The 23,743-nt window shown below is 42.8% G+C and overlaps 1 protein-coding gene across 3 annotated transcripts in view; it reads left to right on the top strand.

The window, feature by feature from the left end:
- Positions 1–575: 575 nt before the first annotated feature.
- Positions 576–23,743, top strand: part of C14H8orf34 (chromosome 14 C8orf34 homolog) — a 36,856-nt gene continuing 13,688 nt past the window's right edge. For 2 of the 3 annotated variants that reach the window (XM_085855448.1, XM_085855447.1), the window contains exons 1-3: positions 576–1,115; positions 9,107–9,203; positions 17,442–17,570. In XM_085855448.1, the coding sequence (XP_085711574.1) occupies positions 1,044–1,115; positions 9,107–9,203; positions 17,442–17,570 (298 nt within the window). In that variant the 5' untranslated portion in view covers positions 576–1,043. The remainder of the gene's footprint in view (positions 1,116–9,106; positions 9,204–17,441; positions 17,571–23,743) is intronic. The other variant, XM_085855449.1, reaches the window with a different exon arrangement.

Below are 23,743 nucleotides of genomic sequence, written 5' to 3'. Positions count from 1 at the left end.
CCTCCTACATGTCCCAGTGTGTATCTGTGACCACCACGATCAGACAGTCCTACATGTTATACAGGACTACGTGCAGAGGAGATTTAGCGGGTCCTTTTCAGAACTACACAAGGCCACTGATGCTGCATTTAAATGGCTCTCATTCTGAGATCTTCAATCATAATTATCTTCAAGATTACACGACACAAGAAAAAGAATGGTGCCAGTGATAAGTAACATACTCTTCGGGGAAGACGCCGCAGGATCTTCAACGTTCACGAAGTAATACTGGCAGGTAGATCCTTGGATTTAAAGGTTCATCCCAGGTGCGGTGCACTTTGGGATGCAACGTTCTAATGCATATGATAGCGAGCTCACAGGTAAGTCAGTTGCCTACCTGTGCACCATCCTGTCGGACTGACTCGTGGACATTTGTTATAAATTTCCGCACAACAGCAAATCGACGGTGGGGGGGGAGGGGGTTTGAGGTTGAAGAAACGACATCTGATGATTATTTATCAAATTCGTTTCTCAGACTCTATTGACGTAGGAGTGGGTAGTGTTTGTGTAGTCGGAGCGGAAACATTCCAAAGGAACTCCAGTCCACAGCACGCCCGCCCGTCACGGGGTGCATTTCGCTGACGACTCCATTCGCAGCCCCCAGAGCACATGATCAATGCGCATCGCTCGTGCGGAGCATTCTCACCCACAAGGAGGGATTCGAGCCACTGCCTCCTGCATCCCACGGGCAACCCCTCCCTTTGCCAAGCTCAGGTTGCTCCAGAAAGCTATTTCTCTGACTGTGCAGTCCAAGCAGATCTTGACCACCTTGCTCAACGCTGTGCTGAAACTTCGTGCCACGGATCGAGCCCTCCGATTGAGGTATTGAGGTCCCCGCGTGGGGCACGGAGCAAAACCCCAGGGTCGGGCAGTGCACTCGCTGGGTCTGCATCAAGAGCGGTCGCCACTTTAAACAGGGAGCCCCGATTGTTTCCCTGAATATGTCGTACTCGCGAGTCCTGAGCTCGGTTTGAAAGACCGGAGACCATACTGACAACCGCGAAATGTCCCAGGAGCAGGAGCAGGAGGAGGTACAGGTGTACCTCCAACAGCACGCTATCGGAGCCCTCTTTGAGGTGAGTGTGCCGATGCCATTAATCTTAGTTAACCAAGCGATAACATGAAATAATGCATGATGATGTTATCATAATTATTATTTGCGCCTCCTTACAGTAATCGTGTTCACCTCTAATTATATAATATATCATACAAAATGTAATACATCTCCATGTAATACAATGGATGTCGCCTGCTCCGTGGGGAGGGAATCAGAGCTGCGGTGATTCATCATCACAGACCCGTCAGTCAGACTGGTTCAGCATATACTGGCGAGAGCGCTTCCGAAGAGGACCTGAAATGGTTCACCCCTACAATCCAATTCAATGTCGTGATCTGTCGTCTTCATGTCCCCCAAGCACCACTCCTTTTCCAGTGCACTCGGCATTGCTTGACAAGTTCAACTGGAAAGCGTCTCAAAATGTAAAGGCCGTCCGTGTCCGCTTTGTACTCGAACTAAACTTGATGAAAATGACAATTAAACAAAAAAAATTGTACATTTTATTAATTTGTGTTCTAACACAATCTCATAATTAAGGTTTGTTGAAGATTTGATGGTCAAAGCTCAATTGGTAAAAAAAAATTACGGCCTGGATGTACTCACTGAATCTCGATGGTAAACAAGGATTTTGGTTAAAACATCTAATGGCTGGTCTACCACTTCACTTATGACGTCATCTTTACAATCTTCGATTCCCCATTCGGATTGGAATGAAATATGTCAAGTTTCAAATTTGTGCGATCAGCGGTTTCAGAGATATAACGCTTTAATGGTTTTATTTTGTGGTTAATCCAAGATGACTGCCATACCCGCATGACCGATGACGTCACAATTGCAATTAAAATATTTTCAATGGGGGGTGGGGGGTGGGGCGTCGCTTCCACCTTGAAATTTTTATGTCAATCGGACGAGCGATTTTGCTGGAAAAACAAAAAAAAGCAAAATAAATAAATAAAAGCAAAAAAAAAATGGGGAAAAATAATAGAAAAAGGGCAAAATATATATATATATATATATATATATATATATATATATATATATATATATATATATATATATATATATATATATATATATAAATAAAAAATAATAATAATGAAAATTATTTGAACCGAATTATTAACTTGTCTTCTCAATATTATCATAATAAAGCTTTGTTGAAAATTTGCGAAGCCCCGTATTCCGCAACGCGCGGCAACGGGCTAATGATAACACGGCATGAGTAGGCAATCCATGTTATCAGAGATTTATTACTCCGAGAGAAACTGGATTTTGATCCCACCGAAGACAGAGTCTCGTTATATTTTCCTGGTGGATCTGTTCCTCACACCATATGTTCCCAACATACGTCATATATGTTCATCACACGGATTGCCTTCATTGCCCTAAACCGCATGCTCCAAACTGATGATCATCTTTCATCACACAACACCATGATATCTACAACATGCTCTGCTTTCTTTTCCTGTAATAATGAATATGCCCAGTAGGTTTACTCATTTGGTGTTGGATATATATATATATATATATATATATATATATATATATATATATATATATATATATATATATATATATATATATATATATATATATATCCTTAATTATCCAACGATCAGATCTTGGTGCCACTTTTTACGCATTCCCATGATGCTGATTGTGACCTTCTATACTCCCAGCTACACCCTCTCTCTTAGTTAATTGCAATTGACTTCCAAGTACTGTACATAGTTGTGTGTATCACCCATAATGACACACACACACACACACATACACACCAATATATGGATGTTATGAGCATCAACAATTCATTCCAAACCTCCACCGGTGTTTTCCACTCTTATAACAGCGTCGACTGTTATTTATTGATACAGATTCCTTTGGGTGAGAAGGAACCAAACTTGTCATTGAAAAATCTCTAATTCACATTCAATCAAATTATATATATATCAGTGAACTTGGTATTCCGAATCCCTCCAATTTGAGTGTAATCGTCACTGTCCACAAAGGGAAAGCAGACATTTTGAAACGTGACACTTACAGAGGTATAAAGAGTTTGGATCAAGTTATGAAAGTCCTTGGTAGAAGGATTTAAAAGTTGATCAGGGAGAGAGTCTCAATGGATAACGCGCAATTTGATTTCATGCCAGCTCGTCGGACGACCGACTCAACCTTTGTCGTTCGACAATTGCAAGAAAAAGAAAATGCACTTTGGTTTTATTCACCTGGAGAAACTTTTTGACCGGATTCCTCGTAGTGTTGTGATGTTGGCTCTTTGAAAACGAGCAGTTGATGAATGGACGGCGAAGGTGGTCCTGTCATTGTATGGAAAGCCGAGAACATCTCTCAGGGTAAATGGAGTGGAAAGAGAGTAATTTGAAGTCAAGGTTGGTGTTCATCATCAAGAGTGTGTGCTCAGTCCATTGATGTTTATTATTCCGCTTGAGGCTTGTCATGGGAGATTCGAACTGGATTACCTTGGGAATTGCTTTGTGCTGATGATTTGGTCTCGATCGCCGAGTCTGAGGAAGGACTGTTGGAGAAATTGACGACATGGGAAGAGGTGATATGGAGTCTCAGGGACTTTGAGTGAATGTGTCCAAAACTAAGGTCATTGTTTGCGATCAGACAAAGGAAATATTGTCAGCAATGGGAGATTCCCTGCTCCACTTGTAAGGAACTGATACACAAGATGTGTCATGGAATGAAGAGCAGGCTCAGAACAAATGGTGATTTTGTCCGCAAGACATGCAGGGAGGGTGAAAGCTCCCAGGCCCCTGCGGAGGTCGAGGTGATTGTGTCAGATGCCCTTTTGTTTGGGTTGTGTTGATGAGTTGTGTTATTTGGGTGACATGATTGCAGCGAGTGGTGGAGCAAGATCAAGCCCCGTTGCTTGAGTTAGGAGTGCCTGGAAGAAGTACAGAGAACTTCTGCCTCCGCTAATGGTAGAGAAATATATCCTTGAAAAAGAAAGGCCAGAGCTACAGGGCTTGTGTAATTAGGAATGTCATGTTGTATGGGAGGGAAACACGGCCAAAGAGGAGGATGTTTCAGGACTGGATCGAACTGAGATGAGAAGAGGTAGATGGATATGTGTGGTTTCCTTTAAAAAAAAAAAAAAAAAAAAAAGGAAATCTTCTTTGGATTTGAGAGAAAGATGAGTTATGTCATGATAGTTTACGTGTTGTTTTGAGAAGGAACTAATTGAGATGGTTTGGCCATGTTGAAAGGAAGACAACTCATGGGTTAAAAAGTGTACACCGCTATGTTGCTGGAAAGACAGACAGATGTACACCAAGATTAACCTGAAACTCTGTTGTATCCCAGGATATGGAACTTGTTGGCCTGTCCAGAGTAGATGTTGTTCCCTCTGACACCGAAGGTGGACGGAGGTTATGTTTTCACCCCTACCCCTCCCCGTCTCTGTTTGTCTGTCTGTCTGTGAACAGAATATCTCAAAAAGTTATTGACGGCTTCGGACGAAATTTGGTGGACAGGTTGGATGTGTGACAAGGATGAGTTGTTGAGATTTTGGTGAAGATTCGGATCCAAATCCGGATCCGAGGATTTTTAAAATTATTTAAGTATTCACCAGTGAGAGTTGGGACCAAAAAACGATATATACGTGAAATCTCAAAACGATGTGGACAGATCATGACAAGGAAGCTCCGGAGTAAAATAATTAAAATACAATTCAACAAGGACATGAAATACCTGTGCCAACTATCATTGTGCTGGAATATTGTTCCAGTAACGTCTCTCGGTTATCTTAAACGTACAAGACGGTGTATTGTGTGTGGACCATAATTATGTAAGTATACCCACTCGTGCTCATGCTTGGTTCTCCTCTTTGTCTGACCTTTACTTCACTCGTCTTTGTTCTTTTGACCTTTCCGCTGATCCTATGCTTTCCTCTACCTCGTGTGCGGAGCTATGATATAATGAAAGAGAAACAAATGCTTTGATGAAATGTTTTTCATCCTGTGAAGTACGTTTAACAAATGATCGACCCAATTTTATTTTATAAGTCAATTTGACAAACATCATTAATTCAACGAGATGACGAGACACAACATACAATGATTTGAATGTCCAGTAAATTATTTTACAAACAAGTATTTGCAATCGTGACCTTCACCTGCTGAGTTTTATTCTATTTTTTTTTTTTTAATGAACACTCTATATTCACCTGTTGGTGAGCACTTCGCTGCTGGCCCTGGAACTGTGTGCTGAGATGAAGGATTTGATCAGATTTGGAATAAAAGAGAAAAACTTGAGAGTAAATTTATAGTTGAAATTTGATGAACGGTGAAGAATGCCAATTATTGAAAGGAAATGCATCGAATGCTCATTTTCAACTTTATCTTCAATAACTTTTCTTGAAGTTACGTTTCCATTATTGTAACTAGAGGGCACTCTCACCCCCTCTTTCCCTGGGTTAGAGTACCCTACCCTTTGCGTCATTTGCTGCGGCACATTCTTGGAAATGGACTTTATAATTAGGGTACCAAGCCTTTCAGGATGCGTAACCTATTGTTTCTCTTCTGTTTATTTATTATCAGCTCACCTGGAATGTAGTTTCGGGGAACTTATGGGATGGACAGGCTTGGTACCCTCAGGCCTAAGGGATGGACAGGTCATCCACCTGTCAGTCCGTCCGTCCACAGATACTTGCAACTTCCTCTCTGAAGCTAAACATACGATTTCAATGAAACTTTACCACAACGTTCATCTCCTATCCATGTATGTACCAAAGTTTGTTCACGGCATTAACAAAAATCGGGTCTCAGGGGGTCTACGGGGGTAGTTTATGGGGGGGTTTCCCCTCTAAAGAGGTATTTGCTTTCTTCTCAGAAACGACACACACAATTTCCATTAAACTTGACCAAATGAATGAACTTGATGAACCAAAGCTTGTTCACACCATTAAAAAAAAATCAGGGTCTAAGGGATTTAAAAGGGGGGTTGCCCCCCCCCCCCCAAAATATGTATTTGCTTTCTTCGTCAAAACTACAAACACAATTTCGATAAAACATGACCACAGCCATCATCACCAGTGATAGACCAAAGATTGTTCACACCAATGAAAAAAACATTGGGGTCGAAGGGTGTCTATGGGGGGGGGGGTTCTCCCCCAAAAGAGGTATTTGCTTTGATCTCAGGAAAGACGCACACAAATCTGATGAAACTTTGCCACAACCTTCATCACCCGTGTTGTACCAAAATGTGTTCATGACATTAGAAAGATCTGGGTTGAAGGAAGTTGAAGGGGACTTGCCCCCCAAAATATGTATTTGCTTTATTCTCCGAAACTACACACAATTGCGATGAAACATGACCGCAATCATCATCACCTGTGAGGTACCAAAGATTGTTCACACCATTTAAAAAATTAAGGTCTGGGGGGTCTGCGGGGGGGGGAGTGGGGGATTGCCCCCCAAAAGAGGTATTTGCTTTCTTCTCAAAAACTACACACACAATTCCAATTAAACTTGACCACCACCTTCATCACCTATAATGTACTAAAGTTTGTTCACGACATGAAAAAAATTGGGGTCTAAGGAATTCTATTGGGGGTGGGGTGGGGTGGGGTTGCCCCCCCAAATATGTATTTGCTTTTTCTCTGAAACCACACACAATTTCGATGAAACGACCACAACCTTTATCACCCGTGATGGACCAAGGTTTGTTCATGGCATTAAAAAAAAAAATCCGTAGGTATTCACTTTCTTCTACGTTACATATTTTGTGGGTCAACCATGCCTACCAGTGGTTCCCTGGTTATGTTATCCAGCTGCTATGAGGTGAGTACCCTTGGGTATTGCCCCTATGTTTATTATTTGTTTTTTTGGGGGGGTTTTTTGGTTTTTTTTTTTTCACTTTTAAATTCATTTTCTTGGCCACCGTTAGTCCGATTGGCACAAAATAATTTTCACCAAAGTATGCCTTTCTCCACAGAATTTTAAAGTGATAATTATTACGTCATAGGTCACGTGGTATGGGCGCCATTTTTGAAAAAAAAACAAAAAACGTTGGACATCTTCTCTGAAACCGCTTGCTGGGGAAAAAAAAATTGAACTATGGCCCATTGTCAAGATCTTCACAAGGGGTATAAGTGCTGTTAACCATGATGTCATCGGTGCCTTCATTATGACATGTACAACGCTGTATATCAAAAAAAATTGAAATTTGAGTGTCATCTGTGCAACAACTTACTGGGAAAAAAATATCATGACGTCAAAGGTCACGTGGTTTGGCAGTCATATTTTTAAAAACAAAAAAAAACTTCAAAAATCTTCTCTGAAACAGCTGAAGAGATTGAGATGAAACTTTACACACATATTCCCCAAGAAATGGGTGTACATCATCATCATCATCATCATCATCATCGTTTTACGGCCGTTTCCATGCTTGCATGTGTAAGCCGTGGTTCACCTAATGGCTGCTTTCCAGGCTGCACGATCCCTTGCTAGGCCTTTAATTCTACATAGGCATTCAATTGATAACAAAGGTGTACAAGTTTGTTAATGACTAATTGATAGGTCACATGGTTTGGTGGTCATATAGGATTTACCCAAAACCCTTTATAATCTTTCTCCAGAAGGGCTGGACAGATCGACTTGAAATTTCACACACACCTTCTTCAAGACTTGGGGATACAAGTTTGTTTATGAATATAATTGATAGGTCACATGGTTTGGCAGCCATATTGGATTGAAGTAAAATAATGAATAATGTTTTATCTGGAACCATTTATCCAATCAAAGTGAAACATTGCATGTATCATCTAAAACCATTGCTGCATATAGGTTTAAAGCTATGACACCAGTCACGTGATTTGGCGGCCATCTTGGATAGAAAATGCACCTTATCTGATGAAGACGACACTGAAAGCCCGACTCACACACACACACACACACACACACACACACACACACACACACACACACACACACACACACACACACACACACACACACACACACACACAGGCCGCGGCCTGTATTTGCACTTGCCCCCTCGTGCGGTCTGCTCGAGCTTGTCCGGTGGCGAGACTCGAACCCACCGCCAACAACGCCGCGCCAAGCTCCGGGGACCAAGAACGGCGCCACGGACGCCAGCCAGCACGGACACGGACACGGACACGGACACGGACACGGACACGGACACGGACACGGACACGGACACGGACACGGACCAGATGAGAACGCCAGCAGCTTCCTCTCTTTCTCCTTTACGAAAGGGGGTGAACCTTGCTTGCTTTTTCTCCACGGCTCGCTACTTTCTTTTATCCTCCCTCCCCGCGGGTCGAGGGCACTGCTCTGAGGGACAGGCCTCCGGATTGGACGAGGGGTTGTCGAGCGACTCGCGGCCGCCCTTCATTGGTCGGGCCGAACACTCCCTCTGGCTGGGCGGGGCCGCCCCTGAGGCGGTCAGCCCCCTGATTGGCTGGGGCACGCGTGCGATGCTCGTCCTTCGCTCATTGGCTGGAGGAGACGCTCTATGCCCCTCCTCGGAGCGGAGCCTCGATCTGAAGCGACGTAGGCTCCGCCCACGTCCTCAGCCAAAACCACGTGGGCAATGGCGACTGGGTCGAGTGAGGGACGGTGGCGTTGTTGTTGTTGTTGTTGTAATAATAATTCTAACTATAAAATAACTCGTAGCGCACACACGAAATTCCCATTAGACAGAAGGAGGGATTCTAACTATAAACACAAACTTATCTAAATAACTAAGGTACGGGGACTGCTGTCTGTTTGTGTGTAAAAGGCTTCCAGATCCGTAACAGTACAACCCTTACCAAGGGAGTGTTTGGCAGGACCGAAGCTTTGTCGAGAGTGAGGTACATTGATGCTGATAACGATAGGTGATTATTGCAAAGTTAGTCACGTGGCAGAATTGTTTTGGTTAGTCACAGTTAGTCACAGTTAGTCACAGGTAACGGAAGGGGTTGATTTTCGAACTCGAATATCGTTAATGTTTTGGTGATGCCACCAATGTGCAATGCAGGACATGATGGCCGGACTGCTCGCGGAGACTCCACAAGAGCCAATCACATTCCTCATCCGACATCTGAAGGAAGAGAAGGACCGTCGTTCTCCGCTCGGTAATGGTGATGCTGCATCCACCGAATGATGAACTCATGGCCACGATCGTCTGTATGTCGTTTTTCACCATCGACAAACAACCTTGAACGTTTTAAAAATGTTTGTCCGCATTCTGGACCAATCAAAATTAACTTAGTAAATGGGAGGACTCATCATATGGGTTTTTTTTGAAAAGAAAATACAATGAATAGATAATTGGTTGAACACAATGTTGTCAATTATTGTTCTTTTTTGGTTGCTGCTGTTGTTTTTTTTTTCTGATTATTGATCGACTTTAGACAATATACAAGATCTCTGTGTTCATGTGCAGGAATTTGGGACTAATATAATGTTTTATACTTATTTTATTAAGAAAATGTGATTAATGAGTATCAGTAATGTTCAATGCTCAAATCATCATTTACTATAATTAAGTGACAAATACAGTGTGTGTCTGTGTCTGTGTCTGTGTCTGTGTCTAATGGGTAAATGCCCGAATCCTTTATCATGCGTAGTACAAGGAAATCAGACACAGGTGGAGACCATTCAGCCCATCATGTCTGCGTGACTTCAACACCACACTAATTTATCAACACAAGATCCAAAGAAGTAAATACAATTCTTTTTTTTTAAATAGTGTTTTTGTGAGGTTTTTATTGTGTTGTTATTATTATTAATATTGGGTCACAAAAATAGTTGACCCTTATTGTCAGTAATTCTGTCTGTTTGTTTGGATGTTTGTTCGTTTGTCATCAGCATAATTGGTAGTAAACGTGGGCGGATTTTGACCAAACTCGGGTGGTAGGTACATCTTATGACCTAGTGCTTTGGAAATTGTGATGGTTGCTCAGGACGCTTTGGTTCCCGAGCAACAACCGAAAAACCTTTAAAATTGATACCGTTCACGCGAAATCAATTCCGAAAGCCATTATCCCACGTAGGGTTATACAATTTGGCACGAATGATCTACAGGTGATGCTCTATCAAATTTATTCCGGTTTTTGTGATATATGGAATACTTTACCCGCAGCGCCCCCTACAATTAGGGTATGCGCGAAAATTGGCGAAAATTGAAGGCCCCCAAGCGACCAGGTGAGTGCATCAATACGAATGAAACTTTGCAGGTTCATGGTACTCAATGAGTACTACAACTTTGCCTCAGGACATATTGACCGATTTCGCTTAGGTCAGGGGTCAAAGGTCAATTAGTGCAAAAATCGATAATATGCGAAAGCTGGAGGTGCCTTCGCGCCAAATGCTACTCCTCCTAGGGTTATGGTCGGATGGTCATGAAAATTCACACTAATCGTCTGGAATACATTGTACACAAACGAACGAGCCGGATTTTCGATTTAGATCTTTGTACACCCACAGCACCCCCTCAAACTTTGGGGGTTTCCGATTTCAAACCGCATTTTCGGTAATTTTCATTCAAATGGATACCGAGTAGTTATCAGTAGATGGAACTGGATGAGATTTGATATGCATAATCTTAAGGTGATTCCCTATCCGCTATATGACATCCATTTTGCTCTATATCTTATAGTTTCCAGACTCGGCGACCCATCGCCACCTACCGGCTTGTTATTATTTTATTATTATTATTATTATTATTATTATTATTATTATTATTATTATATTTACTTATTTATTTGTTTTTATGTTTTGTGTTTTTGTATTTTTTTTCTCCTCAAGGGAAGGGGCATGGGCTTGGATAAAAACATGCATCAACCACACAACACCCCTTGATGAGACCTCCACCAATAGCACTCCATCCGTATGCATACACTCAATCACCTGTCAATGCTCAAGCTACCTAAAAGTCCTGCCAACATCCCCATACCCCTCTATCTACCTCACTTCCAGGTACCTATCTAATTATAATTTAAAGTTATCCACTTTTTCTGCTGCCACTACCTTTCCAGGAAGACCATTCCATGCATTAACTACTCTCTGAGTAAAAGACCCCTACCTTTCTACCGTCTTAACTCTCCACTTCTTTACTCTCAGGCTATGGCCCCTGGTCCTCTTACTGTCTACTCTGTTGAATAATTTATCTGCATTTATTTTATCTCTACTTTTCATTATCTTAAACATCTCTATCATATCCCCTCATAACCACCTCCTTTCTGGTGTATAAAGCCCTGTCTCCTTCAGCTGCTCCTCATAGCTGAGTCTAGCTAGGCCTGGAATAAATCTAGTAACTCTGCACTGAACCCTTTCGATGGCATCTATGTCCTTACTGTGGTGACTAGACTGTGGTGGTGACCATAACTGCAAACAATATTCTAGATGTTCCCCACACTAAATTCCTATGCAATGTTAACATCACCTCTTTTGATTTATAATTGATCCCCCTCCTTATACAACCTAAAACCCTCTTTGCTTTGTCTACAGCTGCCTGGCACTGCGCTCCCTGCTTACTTTCCATATCTATTACCATCCCCAGATCCTTCTCCTGTGTGACATGCACCAAAATAACCCCTTACCTCCTGTAATCTCTATTTTCATTGTTCTTTCCAATCCCCAACACCTCACACTTGCTCAGGTTACATGGTATCTCCCAATCCTTTGCCCAATCTATGCAAGTATCAATACTTTCCTGAATCTGATCACCACCCCCTCTGCTATCCACCTTACCTCCAAACTTTGTGTCATCTGCAAATTTGGAAAGTCTACTCTTCACTCCACTATCCAAATCATTGATGGAAATAATGAATAGTAATGGTCTGAGTACTGATCCCTGAGTAACCCCACTACCTACCTCCTCGCAGCAAGACATCCTCCCACTCACAGTCACTCTTTACTTCCTATCACTAAGCCAGTTTGCAATCCAATTAGCCTCCTGACCAGCCACTCCACAAGCCCTCACTTTGGCTAACAAACTCTGAAGTGGTTCCTCATCAAATACCTTCTTAAAGTCTAGATACACTATGTCCACTGCCTTTCCCTCATCCACCCAATCAGACACTGCTTCATAGAAATCTAAAAGATTTGTTAAACAGGAACGACCTTTGGTAAACCCATGCTGACTACCTTTAATTAGTTTGTATTTATTTAAATGATTCCTCATCCGGTCCTTAATTAATGTCTTCAACACCTTCCCCACAACTGAAGTCCAAACTAACAGGTCTATCGTTTCCCAATTCTTCTCTAGATCCTTTCTTAAATAATGTTGTTACATTCACTACTCTCCAATCCTCCGGTTCCTGTCCTGACTCCAGTGAACTATTGAAAATATCCGTTAATTCCCTCAATACTCTCAGGTGCATATTATCTGGCCCCGAAGCCTTATCTACTATTAGATGTCCCAGTTGTTGCTTTATTTCCTCCACTCCAACCTGGATCTTTTGTAAAAGCACTGTCTTTTACAGAATAATAGACACTAAATGTGCATTTACTCATACGTTTTCATGCAAGTTTGACAATTCAATGAAAAACCCCTTCCTTTTTACCCCACGCACACGAAACGAAAAGCAAGCCAGGTTAAGGAATTGATTCATGTTTGTCCATCTGTCTGTCTTATCAGTTTATGATCGTGGAACAACTTATTTTAATTAAATGTCATATTTTCAACACGAATTGGCACATGAACATTAGGACAAGTCTTTAGGAATACCGTACCTTGTCTCAGAATTCGTCCCGATCGCACATGCACAGAGAGGAGTGAGATAATCTTTTTACTCCGCCTGCCTGGCAATCAAGCGAAATTTTAAATATCATTCCAAACAGGAAACTTCCTGTTTTTTTTTAAGGACGTCATCAAGCCAAAGGACACAAACAACAAGCACGAAGAACGAATGTAACGTGTTAGACAGGGTGATCAAAATAAAGACCAATTACTGCACTGGAGGCTCAAAGAAGGAAGCCAGACTTAACAATACCAGACTAGATATCATTAGTAATTAGAAAGACACACTGCGGAAAATGGCGGGAAAACCAGAAATTATTTATTTATTTATTTATTTATTCGACTTTTACTATCTTTATTTTATTTAAATTTAATTATATACTTGAATACTGCAGAACACAAACTGTCTGTACGGATGGACAACCCGAAAACAACCCGGCCTTCTCCATGACCGCTTGGTCATTCTTTGTGGAGGACACAGTGACCTGAACAATTTACTTAACTTGAACATGTTGGAAGGATTTCACAGTCACGCAGATTGAAGACCTGCAACCCGATATCATTTTTCAACAGTTTTTTTTTTTTTTTTTTGAACAAACGAATCATAATTTCACCAAGGTTCTGATTTTGTATTCAAAACAGGAAAAGTTTGGAAGATCCATATTATTCAAAACTGAAGGCAGTACCAAGTAATTTATCTGCCCAGCATGCAAGGCTCATGCCTGATGTTTCCAACATCAAATGCTCTTGAGCTCGGACAATTTTGAATGCAGCATTTCATTTGCTTCGCTTGTTCATTGCCCCCAGTGTTTTATTCATTGGCCTGGTTTGTTTTTCTAATTAAAAAATAAGGAGTTTTCCTGGTGGAGGTTAAAATCATTACTTGATTCGAAAGGTGCAACAACTTTTTGACCGAAAACCCATCCTTCGCTTAATTCTGGGAAAACTCTAAATTATGATGATTCGGTTCCAACAGAATACACTTTGCAATCCCGTTTGAAGCCAGGCAGGGATTGATGCTTCCAAGGCGATATTGCCTTGAGCTGGCAGTCTCGAGGGGATGAAGGAGTTCTGGGTCGGCACGTGAGGGGAGAGGGAATGAGGAATTCAATTTAATTCCACGCATCTGAAAGCATCTGAAATGCTGTTACAACTACTTTAATTGGATGCCGTTGTGGAAGAGTACGTGCTTCATCATCATCATTATCATCATCATCATAATCATCATTATCATGATGTCTGTTTTCAGTCTGTTACAAGATGAAGGCTTCCATTAACTCACATTGGGGGGTATTGGCTGATTCGCCAGTCACCGTGATTGCCAAGTAGTGGTTGTTGAAAGAGTTTGAGCAGGAATTTGTAATTTGTTTAGGTTTTTTTTTTTGTTAGTGTACAGTGTCGAGGCTCGTGGAAGAGCAAGAACACAAAATTGATCAGGAGGTAGCAGAACGAAAAGAAGAATTGGGAAGAAGCGGTGACATACCAACAGCAGGGTTGAAGGACAAAATTGAGGGAGACTTGGAGAAATAAGGGTTGCGGGGAAAATGAGAGCAAAGGGATGACACAGTGGGGTGAGCAAGATGGATACAGAAGGAAATAGTCAATCATAGAAGTGGAAGGAAAAGCTTGAAACATTAAGCGAGGTGGGTTATTGTGGGAAGAAAAGATCATGGTTGTGGATGGGCAATGACCTCACATTGTTGTGAACAGCTGTCTCGAAGTGCTGGAGGAAAGAGTGAGATTGAAGAGAATGAGGAGGCTTGTTCCCAGGGGCGTACCGAGAGTATTTGGCACCTGGTGCGGACCCTTCCTTTGGCACCCCTTCCCACAAGATGAATCTATATATTACTAAAACTCATCTTGTATGTATGTATGTATGTATGTATGTTCCCTAAATACAGCCAAAACGGTCCACGAAAGTGCAAAACTTTTAGGGCCACCTTACTCACCATTCTCCTGCGGTGTGCAGTATCAAGTTTCGTTAAAATGGGGCAATGAAAAAAATATTTAAAAATCAATTCCCGATCCAGTTGGGAATCCAGTTGGATCCAGTCGGGAATCCAGAAAAATTTCCGATCCAGTCTGGAATCCAAGGCAACAAAAAAATGATTAAAAAAAATCAATTCCCGATCCAGTCAAGTACTCTTTGGGAGAATGTGATCAATGCGAACAACCTCAGCGGTATAGTTCGCTGGAGCTATCTTTTTTTTTTTTAGATCCTCATGGAGGATCTCTAAGTCTTACTTACGTTGTTGTTCTTCATCTTCTTCTTGTGGACTTTTTTGTTTCACAGCCGACAGTTTTCATCGAAACTTCCTGAAACTTGGCATATATATGTAAAAATACCCTGCGCAGACAGTAACCATCTCCGATTTTGGAAATTCCTCCGAGAAAAAAGTTTTGACGTCAAAATATCTCCGCTAATAAAAATCGCCTAAAAAATTATCTCCGAAACTAGGCAAGCTTATTGAATTCTGTTTGCAGGAATCGAACAGGGCATTAGCAGAGATGAATTACAGCACATATGATACATCACTATGACATCATATCAATCTTTATGACGTCATTCCTATTTTTTGACATTTTTTGTTTCACAACCCAGAGTTTTCATCGGATATTCGTGAAAGTTGCCATGTATAAGCAGAAAGCCCACGCCCAGGCAGTAACCATCTCCGATTTTGGAAATTCTTCCGAGAAAAAAAGTTGACGTCATAATATCGCCGCTAATGGCAATCGCCTATACCATTATCTTCGAAACTAGGCAAGCTGTTTGAATTTTGTTTGCGGGAATCAAGCCGGGCATTAGCACCGATAATTTATCGCAAACCTGATACATCACAATGACGTCATATTCGTTTTTATGACGTCATCATTAAGAGGACGAGGATCTTAGCTCATTTGAGCTTGTTTATCCTGCTATTGACTGATCATACAAACATATATGGTTTGAGATATATACGACAAAAAAAAGGTAAACTATACGACAAAACCCTTGACACTGAATATTGTTCTCTTTTTCTTGGTTGTTCATATTACTGCTCTTATGGAGAGATATTTTGTTTGTCAGCCCCTTCCCTTTTCATTTCCTATTTCTTCCTTCCTTTCTGCTTGTAAGTTTACTTCTTCTTATGTCCTTGGATTGGCCAGATAGTTAGACGTACACGCACTCACCTCCGAGCTGTCTCGACTGGGTTCGAATCTCGACCCAGCTATAAAGTGTCACCTTGGTGCTTCACAGGCAGGGAGGTGCATCCCCTGGATGTACGTTAAACTGGGTGTACCGTTTGCTGGTATTATTTAGTGGATGTTAAAGACCCCACAGTGTCTTTCATGATGGAGTAATCAAGTTATCACCAGGCAACCTGTTCCAATTGCAAGTTCCTGCACAAATAAAGAAGACTAAGGAGATTCATGATGAATAAATTTACCAATGACCAGCACGTGAAAATTGTTAAATTTTATTACTCAAGTTGGAAATCAATAATTCAAACTCAAAGATTGGCCTCCACGTTCACCAGATTAAAGACCACAGATTTTTTTTTCTGTGGGGATAACCTTAAAGATCGCATGTATCATGTATGTCAACAAGCCACAGACACGAGCGGAATTGAAAAACAACATTTCCGAGGAAATTGCAGCGATTGGTCAAGTTTTGTCCTCTGTAATGGATCACGTTTTGGAAAGAGCAAGACTTTGCAAAGAAGCCAATGAGGGCCATTTGCAGGACATTATTTTTCACAATTAATCTAAAAAAAAACAAATTCCATGAATTAAACTACCATTTGCAATATATTTAATTAATTTCTATTTTAAAATAAAAAAGTTAGAAAAAAAAGAAAGCCTTCAGTGACTTTTGGCCCACAGTCAAGAGTCATGGAAGAATTTTAACACATAATGGATCAGGATGAAACAGAACAAAAGGAACAGTAGGATGGGGGAGGGAGGCTGGATGCATCAACAACAGGGACAAGCGACAAAATAGAGGGAGACTTGGAGAAATAAGGGATGTGGGTAAGAATAGGGGCTTCGGAGGGATGCACGGGGTGAACAACATGGATACAGCTGCACACTCTCAATCTCAAAAACTTGCTTGTCTAGTCTTAGGTACATCCCTGAAGGAATCGGGCTTAATCATAAAATGCCATCCCTGTTTTGTGCATGGAATGTGTAGGTGGTACTGCAATACCTGCAGCATTATGTAAATGGAATGGCATGAAACGCTCAAATGGTTGCACTATACAGGACCATTTTCATTTGAAATTGCCTGTTATCTCCCCAGCCAGAGATTTCTCTGATGCAGACATTCAGGATACGAACTAAACTTGTAACCAGGATCACAGAGTTTATTGGGCAGGGTCATTCTTGCTCCACATTCCCTGACGGGGCATGTTGCCCCACATTAATCTCAATTTTTAATGTCATGCTAGGTCAATGGAGGGGAAAGGGAGGGGGGGGTGAGAGAGGGGATGATCAACTTATATTTTAAAAATTAATGCATAAAACGGTTTAAATAGCTGGTTCTTTACATGCTGTGAGAGGAGAGATGAAAAAGAAATGCCAGGAGATGACAGTAGCCAGTGATGAAAATGTCAGAGCTTTCTATGCAAGTGATCTATTTCTCTTGCAGAGACTATTGTGAGAGGAGGAGAAACTCACAATTATGCAACCCTTTGTCTGGAGGGGAAGCAGCCCAAAAAATCCAAAAGTGACCTGACTGTCTCCAGCATGTCAAAGATTCTGGGGAAATCAAGACCATGTGAGTCATGCTGACATTATAGTCTGGATTTTTGTGCAGCCCTTTCTACCAAGTCTCTGTGATGCATTAATTGCATGAAACATTTTAGTTCCCTGCGATACATTTCCGATAAAGGTCTATTTCAACCTTTACAAAATCGTGGCCACAGTTGAGATTTCATGTTGATCTTTTTTTTGACGTGAAGGCGAACGCTTTCCATTATTAACACACAAATCTCCTATGGAGCCATGCCATGAATAATTAAATACGTCGTGAAGAATCTCTGCCTTTTGAGATCCAACAAAGTGTCAGCAGGTTTTACTGACACACATTTGCACACCGTGCACACATTTGCTGACACAGAAGCATTGTGTGTTACAAAGGGAATCGCAAGGTCAGAAACATCTCGTACTGTGTCACACCTCGTGCCTCACAAATATCGCTTTTACTAGTTCCACAGTAGATTAAGTCAACATTTCACCAGAATCGTTCAAAATGTGAAAAAAGTGTGAAAACTAGTACACATGACTACTTTTATATGCTCTTTCATATAAGAGCAGGACACATGATCAGACTACAATTACGGCCGCCATCTTGAATTTCAAAATGGCCACCACCGAAATATATTTTTACGATATTGTTGCAAATTCGCGCCCGCCGGCGTGCGAACGGCCACGTAACTCGAATCGCGGCACGTCGCCCACCGGAACGGACAATTCAGTCGTGACCCTCTCGGAACAATGCCGGGAGCTAGTCACGGGTGGGGGTTTAACCTCACCACGATCGTGCCAATTGCCTACCCGCGCAGGATAGGGTTACTCGCCAAATTCGATCTACCTCAGTACCTGCGCGAATGGTCGACCGGGCGATCGTACCACACCACAGGCCGACTCTGGATACGAACTGCTTAAGCGGTCCGTTCCATGCTACAGTGATAACCGAGCGGTGTTATCGTCGGCCTTGATGGTTGCAATTAATTACCGGGATGTTGAACCAACTACGAACCCCTTACGTGATGCAAGATGGAAAGTCAAACAAAGGAAAGGACGCAGCGAAACAGGGAACAAGTTCACACAATGAATGCACTTTATTCACACACGCAGATGAGCACGTATCCACAGCAAAAGAAAAATGCACATAAAAAGCAAAGGAAGAGTTAAAACCGAATATGCGTACACACGGCAACACTTAAAACAAGACTACTTTAAGGACAGGCGCCACCCACAGTCATTTACACAAACCCAAAGAAAAGAAAGGACTTCCCTTGGTGCGGCCGTCGAGTCCTCCGCCCACGACCTCCACTCCGAGCTCCGTCTCCTCCGCCGTCCTCCACTGCCGACTCGACCAGACTCAACGACGACACAGCTCGACTTCAGTGAGCTCCTCAGACTCCACGAGTTCCACGAGCTCCACACCGATGCAGAGACGCTCGACCACGACGACACAGCTCGACTTCAACGAGTTCCTCAGGCTCCGCGAGTTCCACGAGCTCCACACCGACGCAGAGACACTCGACCACGACCACACAGCTCGGCGAGGACCCAACAACGACTTCAGACGGAGGCAAGTTCCATGAGTCGGGGAGAGAGTGAGAGGAAGAGGGAGAGCGCAGGAAGAGGGAGAGAGCAGGAAGATGGAGAGAACACGCTCCACCCGTGTCGACTTTTATAGCACGGGGCTCCGCCCTTCACTCCGCCCCGTTTTCGGCTCCACCCTCCTTCGAGAGGGTTCTCGAAAAGGGGCGTTCCCTCACCCCAACCGCCTCACGCTGTCCATCCTCCAATCGGCGGCGAGCCGCCCTTCCCCCCTTCCCTCACACCAAGCGTGGGGAAGAATGGCGGAAAAAGCCCACCAGCATCGTTGGTGGTTTTTGTTTGTTTGAAATAAAAGATAGAGAAAGAAAAACGACTAACTGGAGGATTGCAGCCCGAATGGATCACATAAATTCCCTCTATACAACGGGTTTGGGCTAACTCCACATGTACCTATCGAGATATCTCACCTGAGGGCCCTTTATGATGTAATGTGAATTTCCACAGCCGTAACAATATCTTGGTCACCAAGAGGCCTAAGCACTTGAATAAAGAGTCTAACCCAATGCTTTCACACACAAGGAATCCAATAAACACACTTATAATGCTCCATTTTCAGTCTTTCTGCTTTAAAATCGAAATGAGACCCTTTCATAAACAACTAAATACTTAAAAGTGTTTGCTCGTTGTTTGATATCCAAATGCTATGAGCGTGTGGAAATTGCTTTATCCAATTTAATTGGTGGCGTCTCTCTTGCCGGTAGAATATTCAGAAGTAGCACCAGCAGGTCTGCCACAAACTGACTTGTATGCACCAGTTGTTGTAGGTCAAGTAAAAGCTGAATCAAGCGTCATGTCCACGTCCAGAGAGAAAGAAGACGGCTGGTTGAGTGCAATGTTAGAACTTATATCAAACAAGACGGAACTTGATACCAAAGACTTTGTCTCATGGGCAGCTTACCATGCCAATCAGCTGAGATCAGACCAGTGTCACCCATTGCGTTGATGCCTTTGTTCACAGAACCAGCACATACGCCAGCTATGATAGAACATGCTAAGCGTCTCGTGGCGAGGACGATTCAGCATTTGCACCCTGATCAAATACCTGTGATAACCATGGATCAGCCATTATATTCTATTGTGAAACAAATTCAGTGGGCATGGTCAGACCATTTTGGCGAGGATAAATTTGTGGTGGTAATGGGAGGTCTCCACAGAGAGATGAATGTGTTGAAATTACTCGGAGATTTCCTCAGTGGTAGCGGATGGACAGCAGTTCTTGTGCAGTCTGAAGTCACAACCTCTGGCCGAGCTGATGATATATTGAAGGGTTCACATGTCACCAGGTCTCGCTATGTACACCAAGTAATGGCAGCAGCTTTGCACCTCGTTCGGAAATCTGCGTACATCACATATGCCAAATCACTTGGGCCAGATGATGACACAATGGATTTTGAAACTTGGCATCAAGTCAATTTCAGTAAGGTTCCTCAATTCCAATATTGGGCTTTGGTTCTGGATCTTGAACTTCGACTCTTGCAATTTGTGCATTCTCTGTGTGAAGGAAACTTTGAGTTTGAGTTCAGTGCCTTGGACAAATTGTTCCATCGATGTTTTCTTTGGATCATACAAATTATGCAAGATGGCTCCCTATCAATATCAAGGACATGGTACAGCTTCGTCAGCAAGTGCCGTCAGTTCATGAGAAATTTGAGAAGGGTAACTTTATGGTGCAGAGATCACCTCACACTTTCTCTACTATGGCTATGGACCAAGCCCACAAACAGATGAATGATCACATCAAAGGAGATGGCGGTGTGATTGGAATCACTGATAATCCTTCTGCTTTGATCAATTGGATTACAGCTGGTCCTGAAGTGGCTCGAATCATCGACGAGTTTGAGAATTCATTTGGAATTGCTTCCACAATATCTACAGAGCACCATGATCAGGGACAATCCACTCAATTGAAATTTGCCCAACACGTCAAAGCTGTGGTTGCAACATTTGAAGAATTAGGTAATCCCTTCACAGAAGATACAAATGATCTGATCGTGCTGGACACAAAGGAGGTGATGACAGAAGATGCAATCTTTAGGCTGAGGACTGTGGAAGCAAAGTCAAAATATGACACATATGCTGCTGAACACTTGGAGCAGCGAGTAAAACCAATTTCAGACATCATACCAAAGAACAACGTGGCTCCCCTCCACAAGACTTCACCCTCAAAACACTCCAGAACATCACACCGAATTAGGACTCTGAAAAGCAACTGTGAGTTGTTTGGCCTAATGTACATATCTTGTCAGTCCCGAGAAGGGGACATGGATGAATTATTCAGTCATGAAAACCAGGGATCACCACCTTCTCTATCAGACATGGGAGAACTGAGGCAGTGTACTAAATCAGACCTTATTGGATGTTTCGACAAGCTGGCTACTAGTACGGCTTCTGAGTGTGGTACACCAGAGGTAGATGCCAAGATTCTCGATGGATCTGTTATAGTCAATATGCTGCTTCCTAAGTCCTGCTCAACATTCGGAGACTATGCTGAAAATGTGTTCTTGCCTTATGTACTGAGAAATCTGCAAAACACAAAACCTCTGGATGTTATATGGGATCGGTATATTGACAACAGTTTGAAGAGTTCAACGAGAAAGAGGAGGGGAATGGGGAGCCGCATTATTGTCACAAATTCTACGCCAATTCTGCAGAACTGGCACAACTTTCTTCGCGTGGACCAAAATAAGAGTGAGCTGTATCATTACCTATCACAGTGCGTCGTTGCCAAGTTATCCACACAAGAGAAGGAGCTATATAGCACACAAGATGCCAATGTCATCTCTTCCCAAGAGTGCAACATAGAATCTTCTCCATCTCCATGCAACCATGAAGAACCCGATACGAGGTTATTCTTGCGTGCTCTCCATTGTGCACAAAATGGCCATCACAGAATCCTGATCAGGTCATTCGACACCGACGTTGTTGTCCTTGCAATTGCCATATTTCATGCTTTATCCCTTGACAAACTATGGGGTGCATATGGAGTTTAGAAACACTACAGGTTAATACCGGCTCACATGATTGCAAACAGTCTTGGTGAAAATAAGGCCAAAGCTCTTCTGTTCTTCCATGCCTTCACTGGCTGTGGCACGTCGTCGTCATTCAGTGGTATTGGGAAGAAAACCGCTTGGGACACCTGGACCAATTTCCCTGATATAACGGACACTTTCTTGAGTTTATCCCAAGAGCCTTCATCAGTCTCAGATGAGAATGTGTGTCAACTAGAAAGGTTCGTCATTCGTCTTTATGATAGAACCAGTGAATGCACCGAGGTGAATCGGGCAAGGAATCTTCTGTTCGTGAAAGGAACACAAATAGATCGCCTACCCCCACAAAGACAGCCCTCACGGAACATATCAAGAGGTCGACATACCAGGCAGGACATATCTGGGGCCAAGCGCTGATATCTAAGCAGCAGTTACCAAGCCCACGCGACTGGGGTTGAACGAAGAACGCCATTGAACAGCGGATACCTTTCTGGACAGCACTTGCCAAGGCGGCCAAATCCTGCACAGAGCTGATCAAATGCGGCTGCAAAAAGGCATGCGGACCACCATGCAAATGTTTCTGTGAATCTCTCCCATGCACTGAACTTTGCCATTGTGCAGGAACATGTTATTATACAGATTGACGTCATAACTGTATCTAGACCAGATGAATTTTACTTGGGACAGTGTATATGTCATTTTAAAGCAGAAAGACTGACAATAGAGCATTTTCAGTGTGTTTATTGGAGTTCTTGTGTGTGAAAACATTGAATTAGACTCTTTATTCATTTTGCTGGGTCTCTTGGTGACCAAGATATCGTAAAATATTATTTTTGGTGGCGGCCATTTTGAAATTCAAGATGGCGGCCGTAAATATATTCTGATCAGGTGTGTCCTGCTCTTATATGAAAGAACATATAAAAATGGACATGTAGGCCAAATTTCACACTTTTTTCACAATCTGAACGATTTTTCTTTAATCTACTGTACTAAAGAAGGAAAGTGCAACACGCCATGGGACCTACTCGTTCCACAAGCCGTCGGTCCTACTCATTCCAAAAGTCATGGGGTCCTACTCGTTCCACAAACCGTGGGGCCTACTCGTTCCACAAGCCGTCGGTCCTACTCGTTCCACAAACCGTGGGGTCCTCCTCGTTTCACAAGCCGTCGCTCCTACTCGTTCCACAAACCGTGGGGCCTACTCGTTCCACAAGCCGTCGGTCCTACTCGTTCCACAAACCGTGGGGCCTACTCGTTCCACAAGCCGTCGGTCCTACTCGTTCCACACACCGTGGGGTCCTACTCGTTCCACAAGCCATGGGGTCCTACTCGTTCCACAAGCCATGGGGTCCTACTCGTTCCACAAGCCATGGGGTCCTACTCGTTCCACAAGCCATGGGGTCCCACTCGTTCCACAAGCCATGGGACCTATTCATTCCACAAACCGTGGGGTCCTACTCGTTTCACAAACCGTGGGGCCTACTCGTTCCACAAACAGTGGGGTCCTACTCGTTTCACAAACCGTGGGACCTACTCGTTTCACAAGCCGTCGGGCCTACTCATTCCACAAGTCATGGGGTCCTACTCGTTCCACACACCGTGGGGTCCTACT

Source organism: Eptatretus burgeri, chromosome 14 (assembly GCF_056783735.1).
Source record: "Eptatretus burgeri isolate ZD-2024b chromosome 14, Ebu_testis_v1, whole genome shotgun sequence".
In the NCBI taxonomy this organism is placed as follows: domain Eukaryota; kingdom Metazoa; phylum Chordata; class Myxini; order Myxiniformes; family Myxinidae; genus Eptatretus; species Eptatretus burgeri.
The sequence above is the reverse complement of the archived record's forward strand: the minus strand, read 5'-3'. Positions and strand labels throughout refer to the sequence as shown.